This window comes from Mauremys mutica, chromosome 11 (genome assembly GCF_020497125.1).
Source record: "Mauremys mutica isolate MM-2020 ecotype Southern chromosome 11, ASM2049712v1, whole genome shotgun sequence".
In the NCBI taxonomy this organism is placed as follows: domain Eukaryota; kingdom Metazoa; phylum Chordata; order Testudines; family Geoemydidae; genus Mauremys; species Mauremys mutica.
In genome coordinates, this window is record NC_059082.1 from 81678242 (window position 1) to 81705373 (window position 27132).

The window sequence follows — 27132 nt, forward strand, 5'->3', positions numbered from 1 at the left end:
TAATGGCATCCACAAAAATCAAATCTGCAATCCTTTCTTGTATCCAGGTTAAGAAAGCTTAGAGATAAAATCCCATTCTACTTGTGCAAAAGTGGAGACTTCGTTAGTGCTGTACATTCATTGTTGCTTCCCTTCAATAACCTTGCATGCTGTACCGCCTGCCGGATAACCCCTTTCCAGTTTGAGATCTACCTAAAGATGTTCAGAACTGGGAGTGTTCCCTGTGGAAATAATTTTCATGACCCTGGAGAGTGGATTTCAATTGGCAAGTATTATTCATTGAAGTGCTTCTTGCTTCTATCCGTTTGGTACCCCCACTTGACTGTGGTTGTCAGTTTGGATTAAATCTAACATGAGATTTATGGGACTTCCAACTCAGCCATAAATTATCTGGGTTAAAGCATGGTACGTAAGTGTTGGTGAGGAACAATGCTATTTAAGTTTTAGACTCAAGCAGAAATTACTTTGTTGTTTTACCATGCTCTAACTTACACAGATGCTAACCTTTGTCAGCCATTCAGCTCCTTTTTGCTTTTTCTAAAGGGCTGCTTTGTTAAAAAGTGCTGAGTATTTAAACCCTTTCATAAACGTATACATTACCCACACTGTCATGATGTCAGCCTTGAGCAAATGAGTGACCGGACCGTGGAGACACTGAGACCCATTTCACTAAGGCATTTGCTCAAGGTCAAGGCTGATATATCAGAAGAATGTGGTCAATGTATACATTGCCTTTGTGTACATTGTGGTTTATTAGAGGGTTTCTGCTGAGACTATTGTGATAATAGACCTTGGTACACACAGATTTGCCCCACAGGAACGAGTCTGATATCACAAGCTTATTTCACACAAGTCTACTGAGTAGCTATTAGTTGGTGATATTTGTAGGCGCATGGGATATTTAAGCACAATAGTTATGTCCTGTAAACGTTCTGTACCTGGTGAGAGGATTTATTCCATGTGATATGGTTTAGTCTCTTCAATTGCTTGTACATATCCTTAAGGACTTTAGGGGAGCATATTACAACTGATAACTGGAACCTAGAATTGTGGCATGAAATATTGTAAAGTAGCATGGACACATCTCATTTCTATCCCCTCTTTGCTTTAGTGGTGTTTAAATTGTATCCTTACACATACGAGGTCACGGCAGTCACCGATTCTGTGACTTTACCAGACCTCTGTCACTTCTTCAGCTTCATGCTGTCAGTTGCCCCCCCCTCTCTCCTCACTCCACCCTACCCCCCCCCCCCCCAGCCCTGTCCCCTGGTTATTTTTAGTAATGTCACAGACAGGCTCCTCTGAATTTTTGTTTGTTGCCTGTGACCTGTCTGTCACTAAAAATAACCATGACAAAAATCTTAACATTAAATGTGTAAAAACATTACTGTACTTAATTAAATCTGCCTCCTGTTTTTTTAATATGCATTTCATTTCCTTCATTTTTATCAGCTTTAAGGGGTTGTCTACTTTTTTCCTCCCTTAGGTTCTCCTGTGAAGAACTCCGTTCTAATTAAGCATGCACTCAAACTCCTTTACTGCAATCTGTCATTATACAGAAATGTGAGTGTTTGTATTAATCTTATGCTTCTGTTGTTAGTTTCTATACAGTTCTGTTCTATATAGCTGCTGTTTGTCTAATACAAGAATACACTATTGAGCAGCCTCTTTTTTTTCTGACTTTATGCCAGATTTTCCCCCACACTTTAATACTGTACTTATATTTTCAAAACATTTGCAAAAAGATAATCCTTTCCATGCCTCGGCAGGCATTAGCTCCTTTCCACAGTTGGGGAAAATGAGGCAGAGAAGCTGCAGTTTACCCAAGACCACATACTAATCAATGTCAGACTTGGGGGTTCCCGGCTCTTAGCCCTGAGATCAGTCTGTTGGAGGTACAGCAGGGTCCAGTGACAAAGCAGAGATCGCCGTGAAGCTGTAAAAAGCAAGATGGTGCAAAGCATTGGTTGATTGAACAAGAGCCTCATCAGTTCGTTTTTGTCAAATGTCCCCTTATGCAGTCCAGTTTTCAGTGAGTTGACATGAAAGAAGATGAAATTGTATTGGTGATTATGTAAAGGGGAAAGCAGGGTGGTAAGGAAGAATTCTGCCAAAAAGTAAAGGGAGGCTTGTTTTCATCCTTTGCCAATGGCGATGAAGTCATTGAAGGAAGAATGGAGGAAGTTTAAAGAATGTTTCACTAAGACAGTGGAGGTAACATGATTAGTGGTAAGCGATGGGGGTGCTTTCAGAGAATAAGATGGTGGTGGAAGTCTGTACAAACAAATTAAAAAATATACTCAGAGTTTTGAGGAATCGTGATAATGACCCTTTAAAATGCATACAAACAAGCTTAAAAAGTCAGTTGCTAAGGTAAGAATGGAAGCTAAAGAGGAATTGCACAGAAAGATAGTAGCAGGAAATTTTGGCTTGAGGAAAGAGAAACAAAATATGGAAAAAATCTGTGTGTGACGAATGGGAGCTATGTAGTGACTAACCCTAAAGAAGTAGTAGAGGTATGGGAAAAAATATTTCTGAAGGCCATTAAATGAGAAGAAAACTGCAAATTCAAGCACTGCTGACAACTATAGGAAAGTCTCTTGAAAGGTATCCATCTCTGTAGAGGAGGTAGAAGAAACACTGAATAACATGAAGAATGATAAAGCAGCTGGTGAAGGTGAGAACTGTGGATATGATCAAGGCAATTGGAGGTACAGGAGTAAGCTGGCTACCAGATGACTGGAGAACAGGATTGATTGTGCCTCTCTGGAAGGGTGAGGATGGTGCAAATGATTCAAACACCGAGCAGGGCGTGACAATGTTAAGTCAACCCTTTCAAGGCCTTGAGAGGGTTTTGGGGACAAGGTTGAAGTGCAAGGTGGAGGGAAATATAGGAGAGGAGCAATATGGCTTTAGAAAGGGAAGGAGTACTGTAAATGCAATATTTGCAATGAGATAGATGCTTGAAAGAATGATAAATGGAAGGCATTGTAGCAGTTATTGATCTTGATAAAGCATACGACTTCGTACAGTGGGAGCTGGAGTATGGAGATGAATGGGAGGGGGATTTCAAGATGTGGAGGAGATAGAGGAGCTGTATTGAGGGTTGAGTGGTAACAATATTGGAATTTTGGAGAGTTTTGAGGTGATGATAGGCTTGAGAGAAAGCACTGTGCTGTGAATCCACTTCTCTTCATCCTAGTTTTTAGAGTTAATTAGTAGGAGAACCAAGCCTGTGGGGAGACAGAGAAAATGAATATATGCTGACAGTCCAGCCCTTTTGGCAAATATGGTATTAGAGTGGGCATCTGTGTTTGAAGATCATGGTTTGAAGGTAAACACAGAAAACGAAGGAAGGTGGAAGAAGAGCTGTTGGCTGACATTTCAGGAGAGAAGCAGAATCAAAAGAGAAGGCTTGTGTACTTGGGAAGTATGCTCAGTGCCATCAAGAAAGATCTCAAACTGAAAAGAACCACCCAGTGTGTGGGCGTTAGGAGTACTGTGGGACAGGCAGTTAAGTAACAAATTTGAAAGGAGAAGTCTGTGCTGTGTGTTTTCCCTCACTGATGTATGGTTTGGAAACAGTGGGTCTCATGGAGATAGAAGAAAAGATACAGGCCATAGAAAATAATATACTGAGAAGATTGTCGGACAGTGGAGGGTGGACCATGTGCATGGAAGAAATTAGGGGGAAGATGAACTTGGGACTCTGGACTGGAAAGTGCACATTTGAGGTGGGCTGGACATGTAATAAGAATGGGAGAATGACCACCAAAGAACACACGGGTGGAAGAGGACCTTGAGAAAACATGGAAGACTGAGGATGCAATGGAAAGACTGTCTGTTAAGAGAAATTTGAAGAGAAAAGGACTGGAACTCCAGGAGCTATGAACCTGAGCCGTGGGCTGGATGGAGTGGTGAAGAATTGCAGGCACCTCTGACGCTGTGTAAAAGGGAAAAGCAATCTAAGTCAAGTTGACCACCTTTACCACAGTGTCCTGACCTAGAACAAAGCAAATAAAACTTACCATGGTTGAATGTTTTTAAACTAAGCAGTCTCTGATGGGCAGATCATCAGCAGGTAGAAATCCATGGTATGATCCATGACATTGAGATCAATGAAGCCTTGACAATTGCACCAGCTGAAGGTCTACCCCTGAAGCCTTTTGTTGTAGTGTGATAGATGTGCCTCACTTGAAACAAAGCCCCGTATACTCCAATGTATAACTCCAGAGTGTGGTCAGCACAGTGACTCTGAAACTAGTATCTTGGACACCCTGTTGCAAATATCTGTGCTCCTCCTGCCTTAGTGACGTCTTGCTGACAGGCCAGATATTACCATTTCACTGTCAGCACTACAGAGTCACGAAGGAAGAAGCCTCTCCGTTCTGTCTCTCACTCTGGTTTGTGGTACATAAAGCAGAAAGTGTTGATTTTTTTTTTTTGTATTTTTGTGGTGTGTACCATGCCAGAAACCTTTTTTATCCCAAATATTATGTATTTTGGTATTTACTTGAAAATATAATATTTACCTTGTTCAGTCTTTTTTTAGATCTAAAGACTGATTCAGCAAACTTCACGAAAGTCTGTGGTTTTGTTAATTGAAAGTTTTTACTCTGTTTCAGCCAAAATGCTGGAGCTCCCTCATCATGGTTTTGGGTAGTAGCGCTACTCTGGAGAAAAATGGGCATCTAAATGCTGTCTCATTGAAAGAGCCACCAAATGATTTCCAAGAGGTAATTGATTCCACTTTGTGATGGAGAAGCTTTTGCCTTATGTTTAATTATTTTCTTCAGTTTGGGGATTAACTCATTTTGGAGTCTTGGGAATGGATGCACGTTGTATTACACCATCAATTTAATTTGGCACATGCCAAAAGAACACCTTGCATGCCAAGTCTTAACCTTTTCATGTGGAAATGCCGACGTGTTTTGGACTTAGTCCGATACACTATTTGTGTCCCATCTGGTAACTGCATATGAGTGAGTTAGTTCCCCATTAGAGAGACAAGATGGTCGAGGTAAAATCTTTTATTGGACTAGCTTATGTTGGCGAGAGAGAGATGCTTTTGAGTTTACACAGATCTGAAGAAGAGCTCTGTGTAAGCTCAAAGCTTCTCTCTTTCTCCTCAACAGAAGTTGATCCAATAAAAGATACAACCTCACCCACATTGTCTCTAATATCCTGACCAACACCGCTATAATACTTAATTCACTATGGCATTTAACTGTTCTTGGTGCTGATTCCAGATCTTTTAGCTGTGAAGTACATTGGATAATTATAAAACCAGGAGGGAGGGATTTAGTCTTAAAGGAGGTGCTTTAGGGATAACACAAAAGGTCAATATTTGTGTAACAGACTATTTTCTAAACACAGTAAACCTAAAGCACAGTTACAGTAATACAAGCACATTTATGGGGGACTGCTGAGGATGGACCATACAATTACAGCATTCCTCATAGATCTAATAACCAACCTCCTAGCAAGCAGAAATGGGACTGAAAACATTAAAACACCCTATGCCAAAGAATTTAGTTTTGGACACTGTTTGACATTTGTTGAATACTTGGGCTCTATCTTGCTCTGCTTGTGACTGTCATAACTTCCTGTTGCAGATGGTGGTGTCTGTATCTTGCGTTCTTCTAAATGAACTGAAGACAAAAGTCAATGTTTCTCTGCCATCAAATGTTTTTTCTGGTCCTGTAAGTATGTAATGGTTAATGAGGGAGGTGATTGTTTTGAATAGTGGATTTTGATTGCACTATTAGGTTTGAAAATCGCTGTCTTTCAATTCAAATGTATTAAATGCTTTTGAGAGAGGATGAGAATCTTTAGGAAGTGGCATAGGAATTCCTAGCACAGTCTAGTGGTTAGAGCTGAGACTCCCAGATCTATTCCTGCTGCTCTGTGACCTTTGACAACTATCGCCTCTCTCCGCCCAATATCCCCCATCTACAAAAGGGGGATAAACAGACTTCAATTTCTATATTCGGATCAGTTGACCAGAGAGGCAAGTGTGGCTTGAATCAAAGTGGAGACTCCCCTTTACACTGAGAATCAGCAAATGTTTGCCTCAGCAGAAGTCAACATCTTCTATTTCAGATCCATTAGGAATTTTTGTCAAAAAAAATCTCTGAATCTTTCTGCATTTTGACCATGAATTTAAACAGGATGGGCTGTCTTCAAACTAACTGATCTGAAGTTAGATACAGTGGCTGCAGCTTAATGGTAACCCTGATTTTTAACTTCTGGTTAATAGCAACATTTGGCTGGGAACCAATCCAATCCCACTGACTTTAATGCTAATGGGATTCAGATATTGGCAACAGGCATGCCACTTATTGAGAACTTTCCTTTGGAAGAAAGGCCCCAGCTGCAGGCTTGCAGGGCCTCAGGCAGGGAAGGTATGTCCCAGTGCTTCCGTCCCTGGCAGTAGCCCCACAAACCTGCCTTTCACTCAACTGGCTGCTGCTGGATAAGGCAACTTTTTGATGGCAACTTATGGATTGGTAAAAAGTAAAATCTACTATAATTGGAAAACCTGGCTCTCCATAATTTAAATAAACAGAAAGCAGAGAGTTGTATATGGTACCTGATTTGTTTAGTGTGAACATGATGGAAGTTATCAGTAATTAGGATATGTTCATTTACCTAAGCAAACTGATTAACGCTGCTCCTTTTATTTCCTCAAAGGAAATTACATTTAACTTTTCTAATTGTGTAACTCAAATGTCAGGATTTTCTTGGTCCATGTAACAACACTTGTCCTACGTAACAGTGATGCTGTGAGCTTTAGGGTTTGTAAGGCAGTTTGAGAACCTTTGGTAAAAGATACCACCGAAGTGCAAAGCATTCTGATCTCCCTTCCCGCATGCAAGTCTTATTGCCTGTCACTAGATCGCTTCTGTTTCTTTGACTTTTGTAACCATCTATTCTGCAGTCAGTCTGTCCAGAGGCTCTTAGCAAGCTCACCTTGTATTGATAGTGCCCAATGTGAACCGAGGGCCTGGTTCTCCTGCCTTGCACTGTATGTTGTCATTGATGACACCTGTGCAAAGTCCGTGTAAACACTACTAGATCAGAATGGCAGCAATGTACACCTGATGTGAGCGGCTATTGATGACCACGCAGGGTACAAGGCCATGGAGAATCAGGCCTTAAATATTTCTTAACATCTTTTCTGATTCCTTCAGTTACAGCTTGAGGCTTGTCTTCTCCTCACAGTGCAAGCGGTGCAGCAGATGCTTCTAAACGACCTTCCCTACTTGAGTTCCTTTCTGGAAATAACACTGGCTTTCGGGGTAAGTCCTAGGAATCTTCAACTCTAGTCAATTAAAACAAACGATGCTTAAAATGCAATTAACAGCATATCGAATTTTATGCACGTTTTGTCAAGTTTTATATTTTTTCTTTATATTTTAACTTTGCCAGTTTGTTTTTCAGGGATTTCCACTAAAATGAGGTACTGTAGCATAGAATTCCTTCACTAGCTTATTCCTCTCTTTACCTACTAGAATAACTTCTGGGCTCTGAGGTTATTATTAAATGGCCTTTCCTGTGAAGAACACATTCTCCATGGCACTATTAACTTGCTTCTGAGAGATCTGAATTTTCAGAAGGCAACAATGTTGCATCTGTGAGTAAACATTTTGTTGAGGTCTGATTGTTTATCTGTGGAAAAAGTTAAATGCCAAGGCTGTGGGGTTCCCCCCCCCCATCCCCCAGAGATGTAACTTGTGTGTTTAGACAACCAGCTAATTGTCAGTAAGACATGGCCAAACTTGTTTTTTTAAAAGCTACCCTAAAGAGTAGAGCCCTGCGCAGATACAGAATTTATATCCGCAGTGTCGCAGGGCTCTAGCAACAACGAGCGAGACCAGCAAGGCCATGGCCAGCAACCAGGGCAGGAACTGCAGCGGTGAAAGTAGCAGCATGTTGGGCCAGTGCCCAGCTCCTCCAGCATGGCTGTACCGCCCCCTGCCCCGCCCACTGGGGTGGGCACAAGACTCGCCGGCAGCTGTCACTGGTCACGCTAGTGTGTGCAAGCAGCTCGCACGCTCCCAGACAGGAGTCCCTTCCTCAAGCGGCGGCCTGACATGCTGCTACTTTTGCTACTGCTGTTCCTGGTCGCTGGTCATGGCCCTGCTGGTCTCGCTCATAGTTGTTAGAGGCCCTGTAACTCCACGGAGATCCGCATCCACAGCTATACATTCTGTATTTGCACAGGGCTCTACTAAAGCATTGCCAAGGGACTTATCATACTGGATACGTGTTCTTCTAGTGCATGTGGGGTGAAGGTTTCACTTTCAAAGCGGTTCTCAATCATGGGGAAGCAGCAAAGAATCCTGTGGCACCTTATAGACTAACAGACGTTTTGCAGCATGAGCTTTCGTGGGTGAAGAAAGCTCATGCTGCAAAACGTCTGTTAGTCTATAAGGTGCCACAGGATTCTTTGCTGCTTCTACAGAACCAGACTAACACGGCTACCCCTCTGATACTTGAAATCATGGGGAAGTAGTTTTAAGACTGGGAAAAACGTATTCCAACCAGTGGCTGTATGAGAGTCAGGCAAGGACACCATGTAAGTTATACTGGCTCTGCAGTTGAGCTGCATTACTCAATAGACTCCTCTTTCCATGGTGAGATGTCTTTGATCTAAGACTCTGTGGGAAGAGAGGAAATGGTCTACAAAACAAACTAACCAAATTATATATGCTGCCGCAAACGTTTTTAGAACTAGATACAAGTGCCATCACCTGCTACTCCAATTTTCTTTATTGTTCAGGTGGAAAAAACTTGGTCCTCAATATGTGGGTGAACTGCTCTGCCTGTACCTGACTTGCAGAAATAGAAAGTTGCAGTCCATTGGCGTCTTCATCATCCATTTAATTAGCGAGAACCTGTATATGTAAGTATGAGTATTTGGAGTCAAATACCAGGCTGATTATAGCAATGCAGATTACACTGATGAGTTGCTCGTAATTCCATTAACATTCACGCAGTCTTGCTATGGATTTTTTTTGCACAATTTTATCCTTGCTGTTACAGCTAGTAATGAGATTAAAAAATGTAGTGGGTTTAAAATTATTCTGATGTCAATATTTCAGTGACAAGCCCTGTTACCTGATGGGGGGGGCCCTCTGGCTTTTTTGCATTCCCACTGGCATCTACTGTCAAAGAAGTCTGTAGTCTGTTTTGGGGGACATGACCAATGACCAGGATAATATTCACTAGTTTTCTATTTGCCTTGGGGAAAACAGGTGGGTGTTCCTTCCACTGGTAGACACTGCTTATCCTCTGTGGAAGCCATTTTTGATTAGCTAAATACATTTAGGAAAAGCTTATTAATCATGTTACTGGGTTCCTAAGAAGGCTTAATACTGCACAAATGTTTGGTTAACAGAACACGCAAACTTTCTTAAAACATAGCTGGAAACCTATCCCCCAAATAGCATAGCGCTCTGTTTTGTATTACACTTGTATAAAGTCTTCAGTGTAGTGGTAATGTCTTTGGTCTGAAGTCCGAGGCACTTTCCAACTTCATGGGCAGTAGATGGAAACATTTTTAAAATGGCCAAAACTTGGAAATTCTGTGGTTTTGGGAGGGTGGGGTAGGGGAGGGGGTGTTTGGTTTTTTCTTTTAATTTTTTTTGTATGAGAAATGCAAATGTGTTTTTGAAAGGAAATAGGCACAGCTGCTATTCAGCTGTGAAACAGAGAAAAATCATGTGGATTTCAGTCAGCAGCTTCCAGGTTTTGTGGCTCCAGTACAGTTTTCCCCATGGCAATTGCCCCTGGGCCAGGGACCCAGGTGCCTGGGCCAGCTGGCTCCCTGTGCTGGCTTCCCAGGCTATGCGGGTCAGGCAGCCTGAGGAGCCAGTTGGCCCAGAAGTTCAGAAGACATGGGGTCCCTGGCCTGGGGCAGTTTCTATGCAGCTATGGACCCTGGAAGGCCATCTGGTCATTTTAATGAAAAGTGATGGTCACTAATAGTCGCAACAATTCCAACGATATGGAGCTCAATCAGGGGTTTTTGCATGTTTCAATGAAATGCTGAAGTAAGGCCCAGCACCTTTCTTAGAAAGTGTGGTCCACAGAAACTAGAGAGCACAACATGCAAGACTCACTTCATTCAAATAGTCATCCACTTGGATTGGGTGTGGAATCTTGCATCCTTAGTACAGAGGTGCTTCTAGTGGGAGCACCAATGCTTGATCTGTCCCATTTTAGGCAAACTAGGTGGAGCCTCAAGTTGTGTATAAAATTTGGAGACAATCATCTGCTCTGTGACCAGGTGTGGAGGGAAGGGTTTCTGAAATAGCCGTAACAATACTTTATTCTAAAAGTTATTGCTATAAATGCTTCAGATGTGTTACAGAGAGAAAGTGGTTTCACAGGTAAGCATAAGCCTTGTCTGGTATGATTGCAATGCTTTATTTCTAGATTTGGCAGTAAAGCATTCAAGGTTTTAGAATGTGGGCTCTTTTTTTGCTTTGGCGGACCAGGCATTAAGAATTGAATAATCCTAAAACAACGTAGCTAAATGTTTGTGTATCTGAAGGCACAAAGGTTGCCTGCTCCAGATTTTTAATTTTTAATTCACAGGCAAAACATGTAGCAGACGGCTGCAGCATAATGTTCCAATTGCACTTCCTGTAATCTTGTTCTGAGAGGAAATCAGGGACACTTAAGTTATCAGCTTCTTAAAGAGCTTCTCGTTTGCTTTGTTTCCACTGTACATGGCAAAAGGGATGGGGGTGACTAATCCCTGGCTTTCATGAGCTTGATGATGTAGATGTGTGCATGAGGGAGGTCTGGATACACTCTGTTTGTCAAGCTTGCTATATTTATTGAATTCCATCAGCTTGTAGAGCAGTTTATTTAGCTTTTATGTACTATATCTCAACATGTGCTCAAGTTCAAAGTTGTACTCCAATGTCAAGGTGACTTCATGTCCCAAAATGTGGGAGAGGTCACCATTGAAGTTTGAGCATTTGACTAGCAAGTGTAACAAAATATTGGGAATGTCACACTCTCAGGGTAACTTTCCATTCATTATGAAATAGCTGAAATGGGGAAGAAAGCTGTCCATATGTGGAAAGTGGATTAAGAATCTAAATCTGTTTTCAGGTGTCCATGGGCGAAGCATCTTTGCAACTTCCTGAACACAGTAAGTGTCTTTGTACATCAGGTTGCTGACCCCAGCAGTGGTTCTCAAATGTTAAATTTGTCGTCACGTGTTAAATTCTCTAAGCAAATGGAAGAAATAAAATAGTTAGGTTGAAGCTAGCAACAAAGGAGTTTGTGGGTCTTAATAAATCTTGGAAACCTTAGAAGGTTTCTTGTCCATCTTTCTTTCCATAGATTGGATTTAAGGCTGTTGGTTCTAATGCTGAGGGAATTGCCATGGTGGTGATTTTTCTTTGGGCTGCGGGGTTGCACTGTGTCGCATTTCCTAGTGCTTGGTCAGAATAGCATTACACACCAGGGTAGATGGACTGTTTTCTCCTCTGCTGAACGAATAGTGTTGTTAGTGCTCTCAGATGAAGGCTGGGTTTTAAGCTCAACGCGCTTCATGCTGTAGACAGATGGCACTATGTAAACTAACAGTCTAAACAGACAATCCCCCCCAAAGCAGACTGGAGAGGAACAGAAAGCAAACTGAATTATGAAGTTTAGTACCCGTCTTGTTAATGATGGGCCTTTTTTTTGGATTTCTAAAAGATTTGTTTTTTGTAGAGAAAGATGGTCCTGGTGCCACCTAGTTGAACACATCTCTCCAGGGAGTTCCAGTGTTGTAGGTCTTTCAGAAGAAGTAATCTTGAGGAAAGAGTAGACTGGCAAGGTGGACTGTGTGAGGAGAGAAGAGGGATTCATGTGTATGGGACCAGGTAGAAGGTGGCACACAGGTGTGAGTGAGAGGAGGGCACAAAGGGAGCAGTTAATCCAGCAGGTAGTCAGGGATTCTGGAAGGGAGGTATTTTGGGAGACATAAGGCTGGCTGTCCCCTCCATGGGAGATGGCTTTAGCAAGTGGGCGCCTCTTTTATAGCATTTAAAAAACCAAACAAACTTACTTCTAACCACCTCTTTTCTCTGTGCAGGGATTACGGAAGCTGCCTCTTGGTACCACGACTGATCACGAAGTTGCCAAGTTCATAGCTGTTTTGGAAAAATTGTAATGCTCTTAGAGGGTCTCAAGAATTTTCTAACCTGCTGTATAACACCTTCCAATTGGTTGCCTTTTGTTATTTCCCCTCAGTAAAAATATTCAGCCTACGAGCTGATTTACAAACACATGTTTAAAAATCCCATCCAACCCTAGACTTGTGTGTTGAATGAAGGAGGTGTTTAAGCCGAAATGTGCTTAATACTTTCTTCCTTCTTGCAGGCGCGTGCTCTAGCAGTTCTCTACAATCTGGCTTTCATAGAATATAACTTAACATACTTACAGGGCTGCTTATTCTATGGAAGTGCCGAGAGAGCAACAGACATGTTCTCTACCATGATACATGCATGCTGATCTATGATGTTAGCAGCAGAGGACTTGCTGAGGGAGCAAACAGCTCCTGGATAAGGGAAACTGTTCATTCATGGTCCTGTAAAAATTTGTGATAATAGTGTGTGCCCTTTGGACTCCCTCCTGTATGTGGCATCTAATTATGTATATGACCCACTTGTTTTGATTAGTACCTCCACTCTCCATTTTCCTGGATTTCTCCAATCCCAAGTGCTCATACAGAAACTAAAATGATTCTAATGCTGTAAATTAATAGCTAGTTTGTAAAGAGAAATTTTAACTTTCAGGTGTGTCAGACTCAGCTGGTTTTTGATGTATTGCAGTTGATGGCTATTTGACGGGTGCTAACACGTCTGGATTACTTGAATTGCTATCATAATTGTAGTTTAACAGTTGACTTTAAAACTGGATGTAGAACTAGAGAAATGTAATTCAGTAGAAAGTACAGTCTGACAACAATCCCTTTGACATCTTTCCATGTTGGGAGTGAAGGGGAAGAAATGTTGACATGTCCATGTATTTTATTTTGCACATTTAAGGCTTATGGCTTTTACTGCTTATTCATGCCAAGTTCAGCTAAATTATTTTCTTTACAAAAACACTTTTATTGAAGTTTTGTCTTTTTTAAAAAAGAAAGTGAAAATGTGTATCTAAACCCCTTGTATAAAGCGTTAAATAAACGGTAACTATTGTAGTACTCTCCTCTGCTGTGCACCTGTTTAGTTCAAATAAAATTATGGTAGGTGCTTAGTAGTAAGCTGGGCAGAATTTTATTTTTTATTCTTTCACTGGGTATCATTTTTTTTTAACATTTGTATTTCTTTAAATTTTCACAGTTGTAGGAAATTATGCGGGGTGAGTCAGACAGCAGATGCTGAATTTCAACAAGTTAGCTTTATAAACAGTTAAAACACAACGTTCTCAGCGTCACATGTCAAAATATACAAACTAAGTATTCTTGAATCCAACTCTGAGCTCTCAAGCAGCATTTCTTGCTTTGCCTATCTGTCGATTTCAATTATTGATGGAAATATTTTTCATTGGTTTGTGTGTGTGCAATGAAACTGATGTTAACTTGGAAGGATTAGATTGTTACCAGTATACTTAATTTGCAATTTGATGCCTATTCACTTATTAGAAGCAGAGGCTATTCAAGTTTCCCCTCCCCCAAATGCACATGGGTTCTGACCTGCAGCAGAGACTGCCGACTTGGGGTCTCATAAAGTCTATGTTCTTACAACTTACGAAACCCATCACCTCAGCTGTAAACTAAATCCAGTGTCTGCGGGGGCAGGTCATCACACCTCCCCAAGTCCTTTCTCTAACACTTTCCCAACTCATCAGATAAATGTAATCTATTAAAAATACGCTTATTTCAGCCTGTGATATATTGGTTCCTTTCTAGAGGAATTTGGGATGGCTGTCATATGTTGGGAAAGAACGGAGAAAAGTTTAGCCTTCGCATTTGACTATTTAACTCCCTGTTCACCCTTTAGCAAAGTGACTGCAGTGAGAATCATATCCTGACATCAGAAATGCAAAACTGTCGATTTTTTTTTTCTAAATGAGGCTCAGAAGTACTTCCCTCATTTAAATGAACTCTGTCAAACCCCACTACCCAAACTTCCTCAAACTGAATCCCCCTGAAATGTAAGACCACTGGGCCAGTCACCACTGAGAGAGTCCTTGAGCAGAGAGAGGGCCTTTGCTCCTGGTAACCCAGGGCGATTTACCCATCACACCAGTTAGTACTCTACTCTTCTGGTTGCCTTCCTCACTGTCTCTCTAAGGGCACTGTAATCCCACCAACCCCTGTAGCCTCTGGTTGGTGCATTAGCACTCTTGAAACCCCTGAAACCAAGCGATCTAGCTCTGCATCTCAAACAAAATAATGCCTGGGCTGTGGGTGCAGTTGCATTGACAGGATGGCTCAAGGATGTGTGCGTTTCCTGAGATGCATTGGGGCTGAATAAATCATCAAAAAGAGAACTAGGGAAATCCTTGAATTTGAATGCGTAAATGACATGCCTATTAATTATTTATCTCCTCTTGCATTTTAATGAATTGTGATGATTAGCCAAATTCTACAGAGAGGATCATGTTATAGATAATGGTATAATCTGATGTGTATAAAGAACTGGCTTTCTCTGAAGACCAATGTTTCTTTATAGCTGTTTATCCAAATTTGGATAATCAACAGAAGTTGAAAACCTCTTCCCAGCCTTCCCGTGAGACTAGCATCAACATAATCTCAAAGGCTTGAGTCCGGTAGTCAGTGTGGGATGTCAGGCTGAAGACCAATTGGGTTTAATGCATATGTAATTAAGATAAGCAGAGTTTCATTTCGGATGTAAAAAGTTCTTTATGATCAAAAATGGTTGAGGGTTTTTGCTAGTATTTCTCTGATCCAAATTTCCTAGTTATCTAAACTGGGGTGTTCCTTTAACAGACACCATTATACAGCCAGTACTGCCCAAAAAATGCAAATGTGTCTGCATGCGAAGTCAAATGTCATCTGAAAATTAGCTCAGTTCTAATATAGAGATTCAAGGAAGTGGCACCACTTATTTGCATCTAGAGATGGCGGAGGGGTCATGTAACCCTGGCAATTCAAGAACCATGTTTCATAATTCCATTGCCGTGGCCTTCTGAATGAATGACTAACAAATGGCTCATCTGTGACAAGGCCGAAGGATGGTCTTGTGACTGTAGCACAAAACTGAGTGTCGGAAACCAGGGTTCCGTTCCTGCCTTTACCTCACGACTCCGGTGTTACTGTGGGCAAGTCACACAAACCACCTGTTGCCTCTGTTTCTTCATCAGTAACAGGATAGTACTTCCATACTCTACCTGGCCAGTAAGGATAAACTCATTGAATTTGAGTAAAATTGAGCTGATCCTCTGATGAAAAGCATGGCTAAGTAGGAAATATTATTACTGAGCACTCTGGTGCTAAGGGTATGGGGGCTTTAGAAATGTGTAATAATAAATTCTTTCTCAGCATCCAGTATGGTGGGGGGTAAACTTCCTTAGATGTAAATATTTAGGAATTATGCAGTGTTAACAAGCCACTTCACCTTGACTGGTCCCTTGAAATGTGTTAACTACTTATGCTAAACAATCTTTCACCTTGTATTTAGCTGGGACCGCCTGAGTAAGTTTTCAAACCTGTTGCCGAGCTCTGTGTGAGTTCGAAAGCTTGTCTCTCACTAACAGAAGTTGGTCCAGTAAAATATATTGCTCCACCCACCTTGTGTCTGTACTCTTCTCCTGACAGCTGGCCTGCCTGTCGATTCTTAAGTAATGTTCCTGAGGTTTTGCAATCAGAGCTTAAATTTGACCTGTGCAGTGCCTGACAGAAGAATGAATAGTAAACTCTACAATCTGAACATCTGTTCCTACTCCCTGTTAGGGATTATTCACTACTCCATTTTCAAACAGGTTCAGTGACCATTAACAGTCTTTAGCATGTACCCCGTCACTCTTTGGGGGGATATTCAACTGTAAATAAAACCTTAAGATCAAAAGTGAAGCAGGGTTGTCTCCTAAGATCACCTATGTATGCGATGCTGTGAAATCATCTGCCCTAAATACAGGCCAGTATGCCTTGGTCTCTGGACTGTATGACCTCTCTTCTATCCCTTTGGCAGCTTGGCAAATGGGTGCTAGGAGGCTAAAGCTTTGTCTTCACTTGGAATTAGCCCCAATTCTAAGCCTTGGCGTAACCACCTGCAAACTACAAGCACACCTACGCCAAGCCCCATTTCCAACATGAGTGTTTACCACTGCTTGGAATGGGGCAGTTGAAATTACGGCTTTGTCTGCCTACCTTAAGGGTTTGCACAGCTGCAGCTATCCCAGGGTTGAAATTGGATCTTGTCCATAGTTAGAACATAAGATACTAACACCCTGTGTAACTTTTCCTTCTCCAAAAACAATCTGGTCTGTGCAAGAGAAGAGCTGCTGCCTCCATCCCTCAGGTCAGTTACAACCTGGGCCTGATTGACTGACTAGTCTCAACTCTTGTTGACTTCCGCAGCAATGGACTGCTCACTCCTGCTCAGCAGCTTCCCTATGTCACTTGATGTTGCTCCTGACTTTTTAGCAGCATCAAGCCAGTTTGCAAAGAGAGATTAAAAAGGAAGCTACTTCACAAGATTCGGCAGTTGTCTTTAAGGTAGAGTCATTGTGAGGCTCCAGTTAAGGTTGCTAATAAAATAATATCTAATCCTGGCACTGTATGACCTTGGCTGGAGGAGATGTTGGTTACCAGGAGTTGGACTTCTACACCGGTGGCAGCACGGCAGGTGCTCTGTCAGCCTTTTGAAGGAGATTTGACATATGCCATATATTTTATACCACATTTTTCACATAACATTTGTGACTGCTTATTTCCAGTTCATTTTAGACCCATTAGGAAAATGATTTCACCAGTCCTTGCTGCTAATCTTGCATGATGCCCTCTGATATTATACGGCTCCTAAATTATCCACTTGTATAATCCACTCACTTCCCCAGCCTCACTTACTGTTCGTTACTTTCACTCTTTGCTTTGTGTTTCTAATTAGAGCAAGAGCTTTTGGGGCAGGGTTTGTGTGTGTGTGTACAGCACCTGATACAATGGGGGCCTAAGCCCCAACAGGACCTTTCAGCCCTGCTGCTGTACAGCTATTCATTACTGCAAGGTTTGAGATGTTCAGTTTTGAGATTAAGGCTGAGATTTGCAAAGCAGCCTGCTTCTGGCCACCAAATTCCTAGTCACTTGAATATAGATTAGGTATCTACCCCCTCACCCTTGCCAACTTTGGAAATCTCTGCGTATGTTCATACTCTAAGACTTTCAATGGGCAGTCAACTACCCAATCGAAATAAGAGCAAGAGGTGGTGCCATATACAGTCAACACTGAAGGTCTTTGGCTTTTCCTGCAGTCCAGACCTTCAATACTATATCTTTAAACTATCTCTGCTGAGCAGGATAGGACAGTCACTGATAAACTATTTCTACAGAGGACACTAATTAACCTGCTAAATGAGATTATCCCTTCTGAGCATGCACCAGAAAGCTAGATTAGCTAAAATACCATTCAAAAGAGATCCATAATTAGCCGCCTGTTCTGAGGGCACCATCAATGTTTTGGGTGACCTCCGCCTAATGAGGCTGTGCTTGCTCTGTGGGTTTTTTGTGGGGAGCTGGGTGGGCTCATTTCTGCTGCGATGCCATCAGGGCCGGCTCCAGGCACCAGCCGACCAAGCACGTGCTTGGGGCGGCACCTTGTAAGGGGCGGCGCTGTGGGGTTTGTTTCAGCGGGGCTGTGCTCAGTTTTGTTGTTTTGTTTCGGCGAGGCGGCGCTCGGGTTTTTTTTTTGTTTCGGCGGGGCTGCGTGGGGGGGGAGGTGTTTCAGAGGGGTGGCGCTTGGGTTTTTTTTTTTTTTTTGGTTTGACGGGTGGGGTGGGGCGGTGCTCAGGTGTTTTTTTTTGTTTTGGCAGGGTGGCGCTCGGGGGGTGTTTTTGTTTCGTCAGGGTGGCGCTCGGGGGGGGGTTGTTACAGCAGGGCGGCGCCTTTTTTTTTTTTTTGCTAGCGGGGGCGGCAAAAAAGTTAGAGCCGGCCCTGGATGCCGTTGTCCTCACATGGCATGCTGTGTTGTGAACAGGCCACTTCACCTTACTGGCCTCACGGTTCTCTGGCTCAGTGAGTGTAGGAGAGGATTTACAAAGACAGAGAACGCTGAGGCCAGCAGCCCGCATGCAACCAACTCAGTTCTCAGTAAAAGATATTCCCTGCCCCACCGTGTCCCCCAAACATAGTGGTGAGATTGCAAATTAAGACACAAGTCGGCGAATGACAATGTGAGAGGTGTTCTACAGCATGCACCTGTGTCCCTGCCTGTGTCTCTAGGCTCCAAACACTGGAGGTCTTTGGAAATTTGACCCTTAGAGTTTACAGCCCTGATCCTGCAGCCACTCATGTTAATGGCAAAAACACCGGGGTCTTCACTGAGAGAAGAGTCAGATCTGACATTAGATCAAAGCCCCAGCAAAAATGACTCCATCATGCTGCATGAGGCATTAAGGAAGGTGAGCAGATCAGCAGCTAGAGCAGTAAGTGGGTTGGAGCATCATAGATGTCGTCTTATAGAAGCTCCATATTTCAGTGCTTCCAAGGGCTGCAGTGTAATGAGCTTGTTCTGGCTTTGGTTGGGCGTGTTTTGGTGGCTATCGAACAGGCATGTAAGTGCAGCGGTAGCGAATTTGGTTTCCACTGGATGCAACACTTTTCACAGGTCCTGCATTGTGGAGGTCACTTACTATTTTCCAGATGGAGCGAGCTCTTGGCGGGCTCTGTAGTTTTCAGGCAAGAGCCTGTGGTTGCAGCCCCCATCATGGCTTCAGTGGAAGAACTGCCGATCGGCTGAAAAGTTCTAAGTAGCTCCAATGTGTTACTGCAGCACGGGACATCAAATTTCCAGGCAGGTAGCTGGTGTTGAGATGGCATCTAAGTAATAAGTTGCTAAACACATTGGCAATCTCTAGATTGAAGTGTACATGTATTCACCTCCAAACGCGTGGTTAAGCGCGCCCAACTCTCCAGAAGAAGGAACATCATACTCATATTGCATGCTGCCATTCACTGGGCTAATGAACGAACAGATTCAAGCATTGGACAGGTGCAGTTGTGACAGTCTGCAGGAGCTGCTGTCCTCCACAGGTGCAGTGTGAGGCTAGTTCCTTACATGGCTGGTTATCAAGGCTGGGTTCAGAAGATGGGATGGAGAAGGGAATCTGAACCTGGAACCCATGGGAATGTCAACATCGAAGCTTTAAAATTGGACAGTGAATGAAGGCATTGGGCTGGGACTCAAGTGATCTGGGTTCATTTCCCAGCTGTGCCAGGGAATACCTGGGCCCAACAACCGTGGGCAAGTCACTCAATCTGGTCCTCAGTTCCCCCAGTGTAAAATGATGATAGCTCATTTCTCTCTGCCTTTTCTGTTTAGGCTGTGAGCGTTTCAGGGACGGGCCTGCCTCATTCTGTACGGCACGTCGTCCACCAGGGCTGTAATCGCAGGGAGGCTCTGGGGGCAACTCCGTAATCCTTATACAGTTACGGTGTTGTTAGTTAAACACTCTCTCAATGAACTAGAGGCACACATCAGGCTCTTTCTCCCAGCTGCCTGCCACAACCATTTTTTTTTAATAAATTGGACTAAGCAGCTAAGCAGCAGCTCGTTGCTGGCTGCCAGATTAACAGATGGCCTACAATCATTAATATTACAAAACTTCAGGAGTTCATAATTCCCTAATCTATAAAGCTGGGACTGCAATCTGCCAGGCCTGGCCCAGACGCATTTGCTGGGGTGACGCCCCGCAGCTGGGGACATTCCTCTCTAAAACTGATAGTTCAAAGTGAGCAGGTGGACAGATCCGTGTGCTAGCGACAGGCCAACAGATGCGTGGCCATTGTGCATGATGCTCCTCCAAAGTCCCCCAAGGGAGGGCTATTTAGGTCTGATGGGAAGCTGAAGTTACACTACATACCAGTCTTGATTCAAGGTACAGCACGACGGATGCTGTGGTTTATTAATGCTCAGCTGCCGCATGGCTGTTTTCAGCCACCGACCTCAACGCGTTTTGCAGAGGCGGGCGGCAGCATTGTCTTCATTTTATGGCTGGGAGAAACAGAGGAGCAAAGATGTGAAGTGACTTGCCCGAAGTCAGCTAACAAACAGGCCTGGGTCAGAGCCGGGCTCATGGCTCCTGAGTCCCTGTCCAGTGGCCCCTGCTGCTTCTCTGGAAAGTCTACACAGAAGAGCTGAACTTCCCACACTGTCAGCCCCCATCACACACTGAACGTGCTGGGAAACCTGTCGGAGGAGATGGTCAGTGCAATGGCTGCCACTGGTGCTGCAGCACCCTTGATTCCCAGTTGCTTCGAAGTGCGAGGTTAAACAAAGCCAGCCCCCCCAGGCAAGTCCAAAGCGAATGACGTCATCCATAACAAAGCTCTTCTCTACAGGGGCTTCCTGGGCTCTGCTGTAGAGGCGCGTAGCCCTATTTAGCTGTCACTAGTCAGATGTCTGAAAAGCCAAGAAAATCCAATAACCCACGTTCAGCGTCATTTTGTTCTTAAACCCCCAATCCTGTCCCATAACTGTTTGGAGAGGCGGCACGAGCTGCTTATGATTGATGTCAACGGCTCAGTAAGCTGGTATTTCTGAATCCCATCTCACTGACCTCTTTAAGCGACATGTGGTGGTGGTTAGAAAACGCAGCGCACCATAGAGAGGGAGGAACCCCAAGAGGCTGCTAAATAGGAACCCGACATCCTGGATTTAGAGTCTGAAAGAAAAACCCAGTGTTGATGGCACAATAAAAATGAATCAACTCTCTTTAAGAGAAAGCATTGCTTAATTATGTAGGTCTAGTGAGACCCCCTCCAATTCCCCCTGTCCCAAATAAACAAATCAACCAACTAACTAAAGAAAGAAACTCACCCCTGCTCCCCGAGAGCTTTTACCCTGAAAAGAGAAAAGCACCGCAGGCTCCCAGCTGGCTACAAAGAATGCGCCAGAGACTTTGGCCTCCACTAGGGCTGTTGCTATTGTTTTTACCTGGCAGGTGCTCAGCTGCGAGGCCATGGGTAGCAGCAGCCCGGTACTGGTGCCGCAAAGAAAGAGGTTCGGGGGCACCTCCGTTGGTGCCCTGCGGCCACTGGTCTGGGTTGACTCACTCGTTGGCAGCAAAAGCAGCGAAGCGGGGGGGTCCCTCTCCTCCCGCCAGGCCTGTGCAAAGGCAAAGGGCCTATGGTACGGCTCGTGGGGGGATGAGGGTGCAATGAAGTGGGGAGTCTAGTTCCCCCTCCCTTGGCCGGCTCTGAGCGGAGACCCGGCAGCCGCCACCTCCCATCCCGGCCACGCCTGAGACAACAGCATGAGCCGGCCTCTCACACAGAAGCTAACAGGCTGGGGCACCTGCATGCCCTGCATATGGGGGCGCCCCTGCCAGTGCTGCAGGCTGGGAAGGGGAGGCCCCAACATTTCCCCAGCCTCGAGCGCCAGCCTGTAACCTCCTGAGTGGGCAGTGGGTCCCTGGCTGCAGGGCTGCCGCGTTGGGCATGGCCAGGAGAGAGGATGCAGGTTTCTGGGTCTTCCCTCAGAGCTGGCCAGGCGAGCTTGGGTCCCCTTTGCCCTCTCCCCCCAACATTGCCCCCCTGTCAGAAGCACTGGAGCTCCAGACTGGCGCTCAGAACGAAAGTGCCTCATCAAAACGCGAGCAAGAAAGGACTTGGGCCGAGCAGAGGAGGGGTGCCTAGAAGATGGGCCTGTAACCAGTGTGGGCAAGCCCTGATGGCCTTATAAAAAGGACAGACGTTAAAAAGCTGAAACCAACTGGCAAGCGCTTAGGCATGATATTTGTGCTGTCTAGGAAAGGGTTAAGCTGCTCACAGCAGTCTCATGCCCTCCCGGTCAAGATTAGCCAAGGAGCGTTTGCCCTAGTGCTGTGAGATTGATAAACTGATTTGTCTGGCAGAGCGTGGGTGGGGGATTGGCTAGTGCCCCTGGACTGCAGTGGAATTCGCCGTCCCTGCTCGCTGGCGAATTAGGCAGCTCACGAGTCCTTTTCAAGTCCCAGGGGACAAGGTGCCCGAAGAGGCAGATGCCATGGCCGGAAAGGAGCAGCCAATGAACAGCACAGATTGGCCCAATATTGTCCCTTTTGGACCCCAGCAAAGATCGTGCATGTGGCGCCTTCCCTGCTGTTGGCATGAAAAGAATGGCCCAAGTGAGGCACAGCAGGGCCGCCCACAGGATTCAGGGGGCTTGGGGTCTTCGGCGGCGGGGGGGCCACGCTTCGGCGGTAATTCGGCGGTGGGGGGAGGGTCCTTCTGCTCCGGGACCCGCCGCTGAAGTGCCCCGAAGACCCGCGGTGGGGGGCCCCCGCTGCCGAAGCGGGACCCGCCGCCGAAGTGCTGGGTCTTCCGCGGCAATTCAGTGGCGGCGGGGGGGGGGGGGGGTGTGTCCCTCGGAAGGACCCTCTGCCACCAAATTGCCGCCGAAGATCCCAGAGCGGAAGAAGCTCCAGGGGCCCGGGCCCAGCGAGAGTTTTCTGGGGCCTCCGGAGTGCGTGAAGGACCCCACTCCAGGGGCCCCAAAAAAACTCTTGTGGGGGCCCCTGCGGGGCCCGGGGCCTGGGGCAAATTGCCCCACTTGCCCCCTCCCCGGGCGGCCCTGAGGCACAGGCCAGTTCTTTCTGAATATCATCATTGCTCTTAAACTTTTTGTGGAAATTTTGAACATCAATTAAAAAAAAGTCAGGCTCTCCAGCGAAAATGTTCTTGGAAATTAAGTTTGGGATGCTGAGCACCAGACTGAGAACCTTCCTCGGGGCCTAATGCAGCGATTTCTGCAGGCAGTGTCACTGTTAGGCCAGAGAAACGAGCACAGTGAGCCCCCACAGCGGGCATTGTGTGTGTAGTGAGAGGCAGGGTGATAACACAGCCTGAGCCCCATGACGGAGCAAGAACCCCCCCCCAATCCTTTCCAGCCAGCCCGCGTCTGAGAAGCCCCAGTCCTCACAGCAGCAGCACAGGCCTGACTTGCCAGGCCAATATAATTCAAATAGCGTAACACCTGCTGGCTGGCTTGCTGGCTTCACTTCTTACAACGGCAGGTTTTCTAGCCCCTCTCGGCTCGCCCTTTCATTGTGTGCATTGACCATCAACGCCAAACTGACCCAGGCTAAGGCGCGTAGCCTGTTTTTTTCTGGGAGCTGAGCCACAGTTTTGCTGCCTATAAAAACACATAGCTCGTACTACAGTTTGTAGGCAGACTTCGGTTCCCATCAGCTGAGCCTGCACTGGTTAAATGAGCAGCAACTCCCCAGGAACACACCTAAAGTTCTTTTGCTTTGCCGTGCAGCAGCTGGAGCCCGGAAAGGACTTTGTCAATAACGGACGTCTAGTACCTGCCAACAGCAACTACCCTGGCGCCCATATTGATTTGGAGCTGGAAATGGTTCGCCCTTGACGAGAAAGCACGGGCTGCTGGAAAACGGCCCAGAGCCATTAATGAGAGCCCCCCCTAGCCCGCCCCGCTCGTGCGCTGTGTCCTGTCCCTGTGCATGCTGACTCACATTACCAGCATGTGTGTGTGTGCAGCTTCCCTCTCTTACATGCGCTCTCTGTTGACGCAGCAGCACATGGTTTGTCATCCTGCCTTCCTTTACCGCTGCACTGAGCCCTTACTAATTTTAGTGCTGCTTTTTCATGGGTTTGTGCAGCTCTGTTGCTCGTGAAAGGTGTCAGCCTGGTGCACTGGCTCTGCTGTGCCCTGGCACAGGCACCAGCAGAAGGCCTGTAGCCCCCCCATGCTCCCGCCTATATGGCGCGGCACGGACCTGCGGGGGAGTCACCTGAACTAGTGCAGTCTCCACGGCGCATTGTCCTTGGCATCACTTCTCAGCATCTCCCCACATGCCCGGCAAAAGCGGGGGGAAGATGGGGCCCCTTAGTGCCAAATGTTGTGAATGCCGTGCTGTGCCTGATCTGGCACCTCAGCCGCCATGGCAAGAGAGGGCTAATGTAATGTATAGGAAGTGGGTGGTAGCACTTTAAATAGTTTGGGAGCGTCCTAGTGAGTCCCCCCACCTTCCATTGCAGACACCCCCCGACCGTAACGAAGCAGCGTTGTCGTTTGGCCACCTATGCACCTTTGTGCAGGGCTAGTAAAACTGGGACCCAGCTGCGTCCATGTGGCGTCTTCATGGGAATGCTGCACAAAGACGCAACCGCTTGCTAGCGCCACCTAGTGGCCAGGCTGAAGAGAGGGCGGTTGGAGAAGAGGGCCGGGACACGAGCATGGGAACGTGTGACATCCGGCAACTGTCCCGCGAGAACGAGCCCAACACCCGCGCGCTGCTGGCAACACTGTAATGACCAGCCAAGATGGGGACTCTCTTGTGAAACATGCTGGGCAAACAGGTAGCAAGAGCCAGGCCGGACAAAGGGGAAACAGAAACACTGAGCCAGAAGGGCCTTGCCCAAGGTCACCCAGCATGGAACCCAGGTGTCCTGACACCCAATCCAGGGCCCTAGCAACTGGTTCTCAAAGAAAATGTAAGTCTGGAGCCTCCACTGCATAAGCAATAGCCAAGCTCTCCCCGTCTCAGCTCCTCAGCCAACCTGGCTCTCCGCCCCCCGCTCAGCCCCCGCCCGCTCACAACCCGGTTCTTTGTCCCAGGCTCTTTGCCAAGCGAGTCCCAGTTACCTTTGAGTTCAGCCTGACTGATCTAGTGGCCCTCCTCTGACCTTAAAAAAATCTTGGCCTCCTAATTCCCAATCTCCCACCTGCCAGTCTCCTTGCCCAGCCACGTCCAAACTCCACCCCCCACAAACGCCCAGTCTCCCCCTGCAGCCCACCCCAGGCTCCTTGTTTCAATCGCATTCCGCCCCGTCGCCCCCGCCGGCTGGCTCTGCGTGCAAATGAGGCAGCTTTCTCCTGAACACGCCGGGCGTCAGCAGAGGGCAGCACAGTGCACATCAGTGACACGGGCCCTGCTCTCCGGTTCGGTGCCCAACCTTGGCTTGGCCCGCAGCCACCCAGCACTGCAAAGGCCGGGAAAGTCCTGCTCAGCCCCGGACCGAATCTTCTGTGTTTAGCTGCGAAGCTCTGTTAAGTTACAACTAAGTAGTCCTTGTGCCACCCCACGGGTGCACTAGAGCTTTTCAAAGGATTTTTTTTTTTAAACAGGGGCAAAACAATGTGTTTTTCACTCGCCTCCATCTTGGAAATATCTGGACCATTTGGGCTGAACTTTTGCAAAACACTTCAGCCTGAGGCAGACGCCCAGGCCAGCCAGCATGACAACATTTCCGCCCAAACTGGTAAAATTTGGCAACATTTTAAATAACTGAAAACATGGTGTTGTAACAGGCCGTATCAGGCAACAAGCAGCAGCTGCCAGCCTGGCCCATAATACAAATGGCTGAGACAAGGGGTAATTCCCTATAATCATACACTTACCGTATGTACTATGTGCTAGGAGTAGGGTACTGAATGTGTACGTGCCAGGCTGTATTTTGTGCTTGGTTCATGATCACTGTTGTGTTGCAGCTGAATGCAGTTTGCGTGTCTAATGCAGCAGGGATGCGCTAATTGCGTGGTAATGAATGCATTAATCTGCTCCTAGCCGCTGGCTTGCTCATTGCCTGGGCCTGGCCACTGGCCACAGTGGTGAGATGGCCCAGACGGTAACTGTGAAAGAGCTACCGAGTCTAGCCAAAAACACTCCCGTGAGCTCAGCTGGTGTCCTTAGAACTGAGGCCGCCGTCGTAGCACGTAAGGGAGCGAAAGACCGAAACTAGCGTCATATGATACGGGGCCCTGGTGGAGCAGCTTTCAGCCCAGGCTTTCAATGTCATTAATATTATCAGTTCTACTGCAACTTACACCCAGAAAGCTCCAAGCGTGTAAACAACCAACCAACCCCCTGAGTGAATTCTGACTTGTAACGGCCCTGGCAGGTTGGTCAATAGCCCTGCTTTACAGCTGGGAACCTGACGCGGGGAAGTGACCTGTGCTGGGGTAAAGCGGACGCCCTCGTTCTAGCTACTAGCCCAGACTCTCTTCCAGCAGCGCAGCAGCGAAGTCAGAAGGCTCGAATCCCAGTCATCTATCCTAGACCATCGTGCAGGGGTGGCCAGTCGTTGGCTCCAGAGCCACATGCGGCTCTTCAGAAGTTAATATGCGGCTCCTTGTATCAGGGCCGGCTCCAGGCACCAGCTGACCAAGCGCGTGCTTGGGGCGGCACCTTTGGGGCGGGCGGCACTTGGGATTTTTTTGGTTTTTTTTTTTTTTGCTTCGTTGGGGCAGCGCTGGAGGGTTGTTGTTTTTTTGTTTCGGTGGCGTGGCGGTGCGCCGGGCGGCGCGGCGCTTGGGGGAGGGGGCTTGCACGGCACGGTGCTCGGAGTGGGGGTGGGGGCTTCGGGCAACGCAGCACTCGGGAGGGTGGGGGCTTTGGGCAGCGCGGCGCTCGGGGGGGGCGGGGGCGTGCATGGCACAGTGCTTGGGGGGGTGGGGGCTTGTGCGGCGCTCAGAGAAGGAGTGGGGGCTTCGGGCAGCGCGGTGCTCGGGGGCGGTGGGGGCTTGCACGGCGCTCGGAGGGGGGATGGAGGCTTTGGGCAGCATGGCACTCGGGGGGGGGGCTTGCACGGCACGGTGCTCAGAAGGGCAGTGGGGGCTTCGGGCAGCGCGGCGCTCGGGGGGGGTGGGGGCTTGTGTGGCACTCTGAGGGGGGTGGGGGCTTCAGGCAGTGCTGCGGTTGAGCGGCGTGGCACTCGGGGGGGCGGGGCTTTGGGCAGTGTGGCGCTTGGAGAGGTGGGGGCTTCGGGAAGAGCAGCGCTCGGGGGGGCGGAGACTTGCATGGTGAGGTGCTGGGAGGCGGGGGCTTACACGGCGCTCGGGGGCGGGGGTTTCAGTGGCATGGCACTCACGGGGGGGGTTTGGCGGGGTGGCGCTCGCGTGGGGGGGGGTTCGGCGGGGTGGCTCTCGCGGGGGGGTACGGCAGGGCAGCGTTCTTCTTTTTTGCTTGGGGCGGCAAAAAAGTGAGAGCTGGCCC

The 27132-nt window shown here is 46.7% G+C and overlaps 1 protein-coding gene across 1 annotated transcript in view; it reads left to right on the forward strand.

Annotated features, from left to right (window-relative positions):
- Window positions 1-13269, forward strand: part of LOC123344724 — a 28281-nt gene extending 15012 nt beyond the window's left edge. Inside the window, exons 12-20 of the mRNA XM_044981190.1 lie at window positions 48-265; window positions 1487-1563; window positions 4626-4736; window positions 5616-5702; window positions 7194-7301; window positions 7515-7636; window positions 8786-8908; window positions 11131-11170; window positions 12104-13269. Of these exons, the coding sequence (XP_044837125.1) occupies window positions 48-265; window positions 1487-1563; window positions 4626-4736; window positions 5616-5702; window positions 7194-7301; window positions 7515-7636; window positions 8786-8908; window positions 11131-11170; window positions 12104-12181 (964 nt within the window). The 3' untranslated portion in view covers window positions 12182-13269. The remainder of the gene's footprint in view (window positions 1-47; window positions 266-1486; window positions 1564-4625; window positions 4737-5615; window positions 5703-7193; window positions 7302-7514; window positions 7637-8785; window positions 8909-11130; window positions 11171-12103) is intronic.
- Window positions 13270-27132: the final 13863 nt, after the last annotated feature.